The 12,609-nt window shown below is 41.2% G+C and overlaps 1 protein-coding gene across 1 annotated transcript; it reads left to right on the top strand.

Moving 5' to 3' along the window:
* Positions 1 to 926: 926 nt before the first annotated feature.
* On the top strand, positions 927 to 12,194 carry LOC110505437 (pre-mRNA-splicing factor syf2). The gene is made up of 7 exons (XM_021584644.2): positions 927 to 1,075; positions 1,472 to 1,567; positions 5,289 to 5,414; positions 6,505 to 6,622; positions 7,622 to 7,712; positions 8,206 to 8,304; positions 11,697 to 12,194. The coding sequence occupies exons 1-7, from the start codon at positions 1,058 to 1,060 to the stop codon at positions 11,860 to 11,862; spliced, it is 714 nt and encodes a 237-aa protein (XP_021440319.1). The 5' UTR covers positions 927 to 1,057; the 3' UTR covers positions 11,863 to 12,194.
* Positions 12,195 to 12,609: the final 415 nt, after the last annotated feature.

Consider the following 12,609-nt stretch of genomic DNA (forward strand, 5'->3'; position numbering starts at 1 on the left):
AGTTTGTGCAACTAATGGCTATGTCTCCCTTGAACCAGAATCTGGCCTTAAATGAGACTTTGATATGGGGAATCTCATTTGAGCCCAGGAAGCAGCTATTCAACTTGCCGTTCACCAGCTTTTCAAGCTTAATAATGTCAAAAATTGTTTCTTACTCTCCAAATATGGAGTTTCGATTAGTATCTGTCGTCATTTACTGCTGTCACGGCCGGTATGTACTTACAAAAAAAGTCTAAATAAAAATGTACAATCAACTGAAAGAAAAAGACTATTCGGCACTTCCAATCGCTCACATTCCAATGATCCCGGATAGCATAACACTAACCTTACTGCCATGCACAGGTCTTAAGTCTACAATAGCTGAATACATTGACAAGGCCGAAGAGGATTTTTTCCCCGGTTGTATGTAACTATTTCATTTAGACCTTTTTTGGAAGTACATACTGACCGTAACGTGACGACAGGAAATGACGATAGGTGCTAATCGAAACTCCATATTTTGTGAGTAACAAACTTATTTTGACATGATTAAACTTGACAAGCTGGTGAATACAAAGTTGAATGTCTGCTTCGTGGGTTTAAAGGATATTCGCAATATCAAACGTCTCCTGTCAGTACGGATTCTGGTTCATGTCTCCCTGACATATCCAATGAGTCACTGTTCTTTGATCCTCAATTCTTACAGAACATTTAAAAAAAAGCTTAGGTTAGTGGTAGTATCTTACCGGAAATAATTAATTAGCAAACCTATCAAAAATATGTGCACATCTGTGGTTGAAGTTGTGGGCTATTCAATTGGGTGAAAGGATCACTTGAAAACATGTTGACATTTTTGTATCTACCTATCAATGAATTCCTGAATATGTTATTGACACCATGACAATATAGTAGCCCATTGACCCCCCCCCCTCTTGAATCTCATTAAATAAATCTAAATAAGCAAAATAATATGAGATCTTTGATTGATTTTACAATATTTCTATGATCACGGTCCTGTTTTGTTCATTGCGTAACATCCGACATTCAGGGCGAAGACTTCCTGACTGCCAGCTCAACGATGGCGTCCTGCGCTGAGGTTGGTGTTTTGACGAATTATAACTTGAAATAATAAAAAGGGGGTGGTTCATTAGTTTTGACTAAGATATACAGTTATTGAAAATCAAACTGACATTTGAAATATATTAGTGTACCCAATGGAGAACCCATATCAGTACTTCTAATGTCTGTTTACAGTCTCATGGCTAGCGCTAACAGCCGTAGCTAGCTAACTTGCTAGCTTTTCAGACCATTCCCTTTATACCTCTTAGCTAGATGTTTTTCGATTTGCTTTTAACCACTGATGTGTTTGTGGTATGGATTAGCATGATAACTTAGCTAACGTTACCTTGCTGTGTCTTGCCATTGTACAGCATGGTTCCAACATTCGAGTTAGTACTTATGTTAGCTAGCTAATGTTTATGCGATTTATTAGGGATCTGCTTCGGTCAGTTATGAGCCGACCGAAAGTACTGCATCTCAGAAGAGAGAGGAGAGACTCCGAAAATTCCGGGAACTGCATTTCAAAAGGGTGAGTTTGTTCAAAGATTCTCCTATTTCAGACACTTTCTAGTAACCTCTTGGCCCATTAATGGACTAAAGGAGCCTAACGTTTCTCCTTATAGACCAAAAATATATCCAAAAAGCCAGCAGCTGGCTATATTGATTTAATTAATCTTACCGTCCAAAGCAAAAGCCAAAGGGAATCTATGCAAATCAAATGTTATTGGTCACATACACTTGTTTAGCAGATGTTATTCCAGGTGTAGCGAAATACTTGTGTTTCTAGCTCCAACAGTGCAGTAATATCAAACAAGTAATATCTAACAATTCCACAACAATACATACATCTAAAGGAATGAATTAAGAATATATAAATATTTGGTCAGCAGCATAGACTAAGATACAGTAGAATAGAAGATGGTATATACATATTAGATAAGTAATGCAAAATATGTAAACATTATTCAAGTGACTAGTGTTTTATTATTAGTGGCCAGTGATTTTAAAGTCTATGTATATAGGGCAGCAGCCTCTGATGTGCTAGTGATGGCTATTTAACAGTCTGATGGCCTTGAGATAGAAGCTGTTTTTCAGTCTCTCAGTCCCAGCTTTGATGTACCTGTACTGACCTCGCATTCTGGATGATAGCGGGGTGAACAGGCAGTGGCTCGGGTGGTTGTTGTCCTTGATGATCTTTTTTGGTCTTCCTGTGACATCTCAGTCCCAGCCACTGCCTATTTGCATCAAGTCCAGTGAAGTTCTTTGAGGGCCGTGGTGGTATCAGCTTGAGGGTAGAGGTCGACCGATTTAATCGGCATGGCCAATTTTAATTAGGGCCGATTTCAAGTTTTCATAACAATCGGTTATCAGCCTTTTTGGATGCCGATTATGGCTGATTACATTGCAGTCCATGAGGAGACTGCGTGGCACCTGTTATGGAGTGCAGCATCAAAAGGACCTTGTGGCTGCAAGGAGCCAAGGTAAGTTGCTAGCTAACATTAAACTTATCTTGTGAAGATTGATTGTTTTTTTCATATCTTCACTAGTTAACTACACATAGTTGATGATATTCCAAGGTTAACTAGCTTGTCCTGCGTTGCATATAATCAATGCAGTGCCTGTTAATTTATTGTTGAATCACAGCCTACTTCGCCAAACAGGTGGTGATTTAACAAAAGCACATTTGCAAAAAAAGCACAATCGTTGCACAAATGTAGCTAACCATAAACATCAATGCCATTATTAAAATCAATACACAGAAGTATATATTTTTTCAACCTGCATATTTAGTTAAAAGAAATTCATGTTAGCAGGCAATATTAACTAGGGAAATTGTCACTACTTTTGCATTCAGTGCAAGCAGAGTCAGGGTATATGCAGCAGTTTGGGCTGCCTGGCTCGTTGCGAACTGTGGAGACGTTTTCTTCCTAACAAGACAGTAATTCATTTGCCAGAATTTTACATAATTATGACATAACTTTGAAGGTTGTGCAATATGTAGACTTAGGGTTGCCACCCGTTCGATAAAATACGGAAAGGTTTTGTATTTCACTGAAAGAATAAACGTTTTGATTTCAAAATTATAGTTTCTTACCATATTTATGACCAAAGGCTTGTATTTCTGTGTGTTTATTAGATTATAATTAAGTCTATGATTTGATAGAGCAGTCTGACTGAGCGGTGGTAGGCAGCAGCAGGCTCGTAAGCATTTATTCAAACAGCACTTTACTGCGTTTGCCAGCAGCTCTTAGCAATGCTTGAAGCACAGCGGTGTTTATGAGCCTATCATCTCCCGAGATTAGGCTGGCAATACTAAAGTGCCTATAAGAACATCCAATAGTCAAAGGTATACGAAATACAAATGGTATAGAGAGAAATATTCAAGGTTTCGTGGCTGTTGCTGGGCAACACGGACTTTCAACTCCCTCCAAAGATTTTCTATGGGGTTGAGATCTGGAGACTGGCTAGGCCACTCCAGGACCGTGAAATGCTTATTACGAAGCCACTCCTTCCTTGCCCGGGCGGTGTGTTTGGGATCATTGTCATGCTGAAAGACCCAGCCACGTTTCATCTTCAATGCCCTTGCTGATGGAAGGAGGTTTTCACTCAAAATCTCACGATACATGGCCCCATTCATTCTTTCCTTTACACGGATCAGTCGTCCTGGTCCCTTTGCAGAAAAACAGCCCCAAAGCATGATGTTTCCACCCCCATGCTTCACAGTAGGTATGGTGTTCTTTGGATGCAACTTTTTTTTATCAAAAAGTTATATTTTGGTTTCATCTGACCATATGACATTCAATATGACACCCAATCTTCTTCTGGATCATCCAAATGCTCTCTAGCAAACTTCAGACGGGCCTGGACATGTACTGGCTTAAGCAGGGGGACACGTCTGGCACTGCAGGATTTGAGTCCCTGGCGGCGTAGTGTGTTACTGATGGTAGGCTTTGTTACTTTGGTCCCAGCTCTCTGCAGGTCATTCACTAGGTCTCCCCGTGTGGTTCTGGGATTTTTGCTCACCGTTGTGATCATTTTGACCCCACGGGGTGAGATCTTGCGTGGAGCCCCAGATCGAGGGAGATTATCAGTGGTCTTGTCTGTCTTCCATTTCCTAATAATTGCTCCCACAGTTGATTTCTTCAAACCAAGCTGCTTACCTATTGCAGATTCAGTCTTCCCAGCCTGGTGCAGGTCTACAATTTTGTTTCTGGTGTCCTTTGACAGCTCTTTGGTCTTGGCCATAGTGGAGTTTGGAGTGTGACTGTTTTGAGGTTGTGGACAGGTGTCTTTTATACTGATAACAAGTTCAAACAGGTGCCATTAATACAGGTAACGAGTGGAGGACAGAGGAGCCTCTTAAAAAATAAGTTACAGGTCTGTGAGAGCTAGAAATCTTGCTTGTTTGTAGGTGACCAAATACTTATTTTCCACCATAATTTGCAAATAAATTCATAAAAAATCCTACAATGTGATTTTCTGGATTTTTTTTCTCATTTTGTCTGTCATAGTTGAAGTGTACCTATGATGAAAATTACAGGCCTCATCTTTTTAAGGGGGAGAACTTGCACAATTGGTGGCTGACTAAATACTTTTTTGCCCCACTGTATATATATTAATCGGTATCGATGTTGAAAAATCATAATTGGTCAACCTCTACTTGGGGGGAATATACACGGCTGTGACTAACTGAAGAGAATTAACCCTTGGATGTAATACGGTCGGCATTTGATTGAGGTATTCTAGGTCGGGTGAATAAAAAGACTTGAGTTTCTGTATGTTATCACAATCACACCATGAGTAGTTAATCATGAAACATACACCCCTGCCCTTCTTCCCGGAGAGATATTTATTCCTGTCTGCGCAATGAACTGAGAACCCAACTGGCTGTACGGACCCAAAGTATATCCCAATAGAGTCATGCTTCCGTGAAATATAGAGTATATTACAATCCCTGATGTCTCTTTGGAAGGAAATCCTCGCCCTGAGCTCGTCAACATTCCAAAACCATACCGCAAGCAATGAGTTTTTTAATGTTCAGAACGAGCATCGGTGCTCATCACAACTTCCCCTGCCAGAACATACTATTGTCAATGGATACTAAAGGTAGTTAGCGTTTATGAATGGGTTAGTAACATCTTAGTAGCCTACCCTCATTTGAGCTCACAAGTAGCTTGAGTTTATAGCTTGGATCTGTGTTCTTTGTTTTCAAGTTCTAGAATTGATGTATTTTGTGGGATCTGTTTCAGAATGAAGCACGCAAGCTCAATCACAAGGAGGTTGTGGAGGAGGACAAGAGACTGAAGCTGCCAACTAACTGGGAGGCTAAGAAAGCCCGTCTGGAGTGGGAACTCATGACCGATGAAAAGAAAAAGGTAGCTAGCTACCTCTTTATCAACGTAGAAAGTTGACTGCTATGCATAAAGGGAAATTTCACCGAGGTTGATTTTGGGTTTGTTTTGATCGTGTCTGAGGCATTTCGAGATCAGTGAAGTTTCACACACAATTGTCCACAAAGAAGGCTGGGATTTGAGCGCCGAATGAATGTAGTCCTGCTTTGTGGCATTTCGCGAAGCCTCTGTTATACCGATCATACTATACGTTTGTCGGCATGTAGATATGGTTGTCCTTGTTCGATAGAGCCATTGGATGTCTTTCAGCGACGTTCTGATCGGCAGATTCATTACTAGATATACAAGGTGACATTTCTTTCCAGCTTCTAAAAGACTACAGCTCGGTGTGAGGCGGAGCTGACTGCTCTGGCCCCATTGTGCATTCACTATGAATGCTGGAGCTGACTGCTCTGGCCCCATTGTGCATTCACTATGAATGCTGGAGCTGACTGCTCTGGCCCCATTGTGCATTCACTATGAATGCTGGAGCTGACTGCTCTGGCCCCATTGTGCATTCACTATGAATGCTGGAGCTGACTGCTCTGGCCCCATTGTGCATTCACTATGAATGCTGGAGCTGACTGCTCTGGCCCCATTGTGCATTCACTATGAATGCTGGAGCTGACTGCTCTGGCCCCATTGTGCATTCACTATGAATGCTGGAGCTGACTGCTCTGGCCCCATTGTGCATTCACTATGAATTCTGGACCATGTGGTTCACTATGAGCAGACAAATACACGGGAAGTCAAAACTTCCCGATTCTACCTGTGAAATGAAGATGCGTGTTTTATCTTGCGGGGAGATTTTTGATGTTTATGACACAACGTAATATTGTTAATGTAGTAATGACTATATACAGTGGCAGAGCTAAGGTGAAATAATTATCAGACTCTGCTTGTTGGATGAACAGTCACGCGTAAGATGTTTTTTTGTTGGCTGGTCAAAAAGATGTCAGGTCAGCTGCAAGTTATGTACCTTAGGATAATAGATTAGTCATGTTATAAGTTTATCTAGTAATTGTATGTACTCTGTTGCTGTTTAGTGACTTGGTGTGTTTCTGTGTGATTTCAGGAGTGTGCGGCCAAAGGGGAGGACTATGACAGGGTGAAACTGCTAGAGATCAGTGCTGAGGATGCTGAGCGGTGGGAGAGAAAGAAGAAGAAGAAGAACCCTGACCCAGGATTCTCAGGTGAGAGATGGGACTCCTTTACTGAGCCAACAGGACTTCCATCCCTCAGCTGGTTACTTTTCCTGAACAAGAAAAACTCTGGTCCCTAGTTATAGGCTATTATATATATATATATATATATATTATACTGAACAAAAATATAAACGCAACATGTAAAGTGTTGGTTTCATGAGCAAAAAAAAAAATTGCAGACATTTTCCATACGCATAAAAAGCCTATTTCTAAAAAATGTTGGGCACATATTTGTTTACATCACTGTTAGTGAGTTTTTTTGTCCTTTGCCAAGATAATCCAACCACCTGACAGGTTCGGCATATCAAGATGCTGATTAAACATCATGATCATTACACAGGGACACCTTAAAAGGGGACAATAAAAGGCTGCTTTAAAATGTGCAGTTTTGTCACACAACACAATGACACAGATGTTTTGAGGGCCATTCAATCGTGGGCTTGGAGAACACCTACCAGTATGTTGTGCTATACATCCTCAATCTGTTTTTTTAATTTTTATTTTTTTAATCAAGCTATCACCTAAAATAAGAGTTACTCTTGGGGAAACAAGTGGGAAAGAGTGACTTTTTAATGTTGTTCTGTAGAGCCTGGTTGTTTGTAAAGACCTCAGCTCCACAAAGACCAGCCTTTAAGGCAGAAATTAGATTGCGGGACAGGGCTACTGGACATGGTACAGTCACTCCACCGCAGTGCAGCCCTGTAAGAGGAATTCTGGGTGCGTGTAAAGACCCCTTGGGATAAATAATTTTTAACTGCCTCCAATTTAATTTGCCAAAAAGGATCGCTGCGTTCCCCAAATATGGCTGCCATCTGTTGCATCAAAACGTCTCTGAATTAAACCTCTGGGGAGAGAATTATCACCAGAGGGGCTTGAAAGGGCCTCATCTCCCTTAACCAGGCGCAGGTTTTGTCGCAGGGCTTTGCGCCTGCTTGAAGTTAGTTCCGGTAATTATAACCCCTCTTGTTTTCTGCCATTGGCCCGCAGGTTACGCAGAGGCCCAGCTGCGACAGTACCAGCGCCTCACCAAGCAGATCAAACCAGACATGGACGGCTACGAGAGGCAGCGAGAGCAGTGGTGAGTTGGAGCCTCCTCATAAAACGCCTCTCTTCCTTTTCCATTACTGAGTGTTTCAGAGAAGCCCGTATTTCCCCCATAAAATGAGTAGCATGACATTTTTTCCCCCGGCAGCCTTAAGCTTTCAGTTATTTTAGATAATCGATGCTGCCATCACACTCTTCACAGATCAGCGTGCCCCTCTCCTGCTCCTGGGTTCGTTTTGACATAGCCACAGACTCAGTCATTTCATGTCTTGAAAGCGTCAATGTGAGGCAAACGCTCGAGAGGAACGGTATGGTTATAGTTATGGTGGGCTTTCTTGATCAGCCAAAGATGAGTTCAGTACCCACAGGTTTTTCCCCTTAATGGCTGCCACATGTGGAGCTGTGAAGGGTGAAGTACACAACAGCATAATGTTCCCAGTCATAGAGATGACTGGTATTCAGTTTGGAGAGAGGAGGATCATTATAATGCCTATTATGTTAACTGACTCTCCTGTTCTGTCTCACAGCGGCGAGGATTTCCACCCCACATCCAACAGTCTGATCCATGGGACCCACGTCCCTTCCAAGGAGGGCATCGACCGCATGGTGGAGGATGTGGAGAAACAGTAAGCGTAACAGAGACTGAGATCCTATCCCCTTCTGACCTTGCATTCAACGCACTGGAGTCCAAAACAAGAATGAGAGCCCTTCGTGAATAGGGCAGGCAGACCATGAAACCTGCGGCATATCTAATACCTACTGAATGAGCCCCAGTGTTAATCCTGATGGGGCTGGCTGATAGGGCTCTTACGGTATCTCCTGCTGGAAAGGTGCTGGAAAACTCTTGTCTCTCTCACTTTCTATCTTAGTGGGGGACTGGGAGTGTGTCCTAGTTAATGAGCTCTCGTCTCTGATTTTCAGTTGGATAGGCTGTCAGAAGAATGCATTTGCCCAATTCAATAATGCATGGCGTGCCTTTTGAAAGAATGGCCATGGAATAGACCGGTCAAGCTGCACACTGGACCTTCCATACCAGCTAAGGTCACAGGGGTTAAAGTTCTCCATCAATGCAATGGATTTCTGTCATAGTTTGGAAATGACTAGTGCTGAGCAATGAACCAAAATGGTAGTTATTTTCAATATTTTAAACAAATTGTCCGATGTCGGTAAAAAAAATGGAATACCATTTAATTCATTTTTTCCTGAGAGCTCGATGTGCAGTTTCTGTAGAGATGAAACAAACCTGAACTGTGCAATGTAAGGGAAAGGGGGTGTACAACTGATTGCAATCAACTGAAATGTAGTAGGGGAGCTGTAGTTTCCAAAAGTCCAATATTCTACATATTTTAGCGCAGTAAACGTGGTAGTTAACAACAATGACCATAATTCATTGTGCACCCACTTAAACTTGTCCGGGTCTGTGAGGCTTAGACAAGTAGTCTGAGAATGAGAGAATACATGATCTAAGTGATTGATAGTTGGTATTCAGCAGTCATAAAAGTATGCCTTGTTTACTTTGAAGAACTACTAAAATAGTGATTTTTGTCAGACAATAGGCAGCAGCTCTATAGAGATGAGATGATAAATAATAAAGCCATGTGAATAAATGATGGTTAATAAGTGACGAGCATTAATGGGCAGTCACCACCGTCATGGGACTTTTATTGTTTTATCAAAAACTGTGATTCCTTTAAAAAAAAAAAAATCCAACCAACCTCAAAAAGCAGTAATCGCATTAGAAATGACCCAGCCTAATACAGAAGCATTTCTGTTCTACAAAATATGTCCGCTGAACTGACATGCATGATTGTTGCAGACACTCCGATGTTCTGATGCACCACCACAGAGCCCAACTCAAACGGCGGTGTCTAGTCTTCTACTGTAACTGCTGGCAAAGTCATTCAAAGCCTCTATCACTCAGGATGGAACTCTCCAGTGCTACTGTTTTTGCTCTGTAATGTTATCAAAACAAAATCAAACAACCCCATAGTAGAATAGTTGACCTATTTACCTAATCGGCTTGTTGCGTGTTCTATATGAGATAAATATTCCTTTCGAGGCGCATTGAAGTTGCGAAGAGCCATAGGGAGGAAAATGTTTTCTGACAAGCAGTCAATGTACGACTATTCTTAATGCAATTACAGGAAAACACTTTTGAAAGCAGTTTTGGCTTTTGTTAAGAGGGGGGTTCCCAGTTTTATTTCTTTACTCTTTCGATAGACTGGTTGGTTGTTTAGCAACAAAACCGACGCGTGTGCAACTCTGGGGGAAAAACAGATGGGGTTGGCTTGAATTGTTGACATATTTATTGAAAACATAAATATATTTGCACAATGAGCACTTTTTGTCTCCAAACTACATTGTAACAGTTGTTTAGCTTGTGAATTTGAACCATTTTAGCACAGACATGACATCAGTCAAAACACCTCAAAACAAAACATGGTATCAAGAACAATATAAAACTAGCTGGAACGAGCCACCTACGAGTCCCCAGATGGCAGTGTCTTATCATTGTTGCTAGCTATCTGGCCACACGGCCTTCTGCCCCATTGAAGCGTGCGTTGTCATCTAATCCGTCTATTGCGCGAGAAGCATTTTTTTTTTACAAATGCAGTTACAACCCGAGTTTCAAGCATGGTTTAGGTGCAGCTGTGCAACATAGCTCTTAAAGGGGCAATGGCATCTTATAAGGTCAATAAAATAATGATTCATAATAATAGTAATCAGAATGTTATGTCCAATGTGGCAGCGGTGGGAAAAAGTACCCAATTGTCATACTTGAGTGACAGTATAGAAAATGACTCAAGTGAAAGTCACCCAGTAAAATACTATTTGAGTAAAAGTATTTGGTTTGAAATATACTTAAGTATCAAAAGTAAATGTGATTGCTAAAATATACTTAAGTATTGAAAGTAAAAGTATAAATAATTGAAAAATTCCCTATATTACGCACACTCCAACACTCAGACATAATTTACAAACAAAGCATGTGTGTTTAGTGAGTCTGCCAGATCCGAGGCAGTAGGGATGACCAGGGATGTTCTGTTTAGTGAGTCCGTTAGACCCGAGGCAGTAGGGATGTTCTCTTGATAAGTGCAATAATTTGACCTTTATCCTGTCCTGCTAAGCATTCAAAATGTACTTTTGGGTGTCAGAAAATGTATGAAGTTCAAGTACATTGTTTTCTTTTGGAATGTAGTGAAGTAAAAGTTGTCAAAAATATAAATAGTACAGATACCCCAAAAAACTACTTAAGTAGTACTTTAAATTATTTTTTACTTAAGTACTTCACACCACTGCAATGTGGTAACTGCAGATGGACAAACCCCTATGTACATTTTAAGCCACTATGCTGCATCAGTCGGGATACAGGTGATGATGCTTATTGGCTATATGCCTGTTCCAATATGTTTTAACTGGTCGAAGTCATACTGTACAAAATTATCCTCTTTCCCTAAAAGCATGATGGTCATTACTTTCTGACATGAAATGAGAGGCCCCAGTCAATCTGAAATTGACTTAAGTTTCAGTCATTATTATAATTTTTTGTTGGTTTAACCCCTGAGCTCAAATCCCACACACTTGACCGGCATATTCCTTGCCCTAGTGTCCCTGGGTTACATTAGACCTCATTCTCTCCTCTCTCAGCACCCAGCTATATTTAGGGTGGCCTTGTGTTAGTGATGCTTCTGTGAGAGATGAGACTGGGCTGCCAGGGCATGACGCACATCTCTGCTTAGAAGACACTAACTAAAGGCTGTGAGTTAGCGAATTGACTCTGTATGTGCCTGTGTGGTCGAGTAAACGAGTAAGGTTGTTAATTGGTGCTTTGGCATATGAACGTGTACCGTCTTTGTTTAGGGATTGTTGCTTTTGTGTGATGGTGAGTCATTCTGGAGAGATTGGATTTTAAGTAACTGAATGAGGTTTTTCTACTATGATTGTTGTCCTTTTTGTTTGTAAGTTGTTTGTGTGTCCTTTTCGTTTCTTGACACCGATCCTTTGCTGTTCTTCACAGGATCGAGAAGCGGGCCAAATACAGCCGGCGTAGGGCCTACAACGATGACGCAGACATTGACTACATCAACGAGAGGAACGCCAAGTTCAACAAGAAGGCAGAGCGGTTCTATGGCAAATACACAGCTGAGATCAAGCAGAATCTGGAGAGAGGCACAGCTGTCTAACTGGACTGGTCATTGTAATGGACACTGTTGTAACAGAAGCCCAAAATTACTCACTGGTTACAGGACTGGTCATGCACGTAGAAACCCAAATTGTTGTCCCTATGCTTACGTCTCTAGGATCAAGTTTGTATTTTGACGCTGACATTTCTTTAGAGGCATTTTATGTTTAAATCTGTGTTTCTTTATTGTTACTATAATACTGTTGCTTAGTGGGAATGGTTAAGTGCAACCTGAATGATCTTATCATGCTATTCCTGCCTTTCTGTCAGTGTTTGTATCGGATGTATGACCATGCATTTTCTTTAAATAAAACATATTTTAAAAAAAAATGGTATCTAACAGATGTGTAAGTGTTGTCCTTGGTTGGTTGCGTGCGGTCTGGGCTGGATGGGGGGGCTTGTCATGAGCGTGAGAATAGAACACTATTATTCTCCTTAAGGCTATAGTGTTTGTTATGCCAGCAGAAGAATGTGTTAGTAAGTGCATGAGGAGATAAACAATTAAGCAATTCAATTTAATCGTTATCAACCACATCTCTGTTAAGCCGACTGCCCCCAAGCAGAATGATATGAGCTAGGAGAGGCTTGTGACCTAGGATGAGATCAAAGACCGTAAACAGATTCCCATGCTATCCTCACCCATCCCCTGATTAAATTTTCTCCCATATTCTGAATCAATGTGCCCTCTATGGGTTAATAGAAAACACGATGTGGGGGTCCTACAAACATATTGAAAGGGATTTGATCT

Source organism: Oncorhynchus mykiss, chromosome 25 (genome assembly GCF_013265735.2).
Source record: "Oncorhynchus mykiss isolate Arlee chromosome 25, USDA_OmykA_1.1, whole genome shotgun sequence".
Lineage (NCBI taxonomy): Eukaryota > Metazoa > Chordata > Actinopteri > Salmoniformes > Salmonidae > Oncorhynchus > Oncorhynchus mykiss.

What these genes read in the sequence shown, in the direction of transcription:
- LOC110505437 (XM_021584644.2), top strand. An exon ending in GGGAACTGCATTTCAAAAGG is followed by an intron (nt 1,568 to 5,288) that starts GTGAGTTTGTTC and finishes GATCTGTTTCAG; the next exon opens with AATGAAGCACGCAAGCTCAA. An exon ending in GAGAGGCAGCGAGAGCAGTG is followed by an intron (nt 7,713 to 8,205) that starts GTGAGTTGGAGC and finishes TCTGTCTCACAG; the next exon opens with CGGCGAGGATTTCCACCCCA.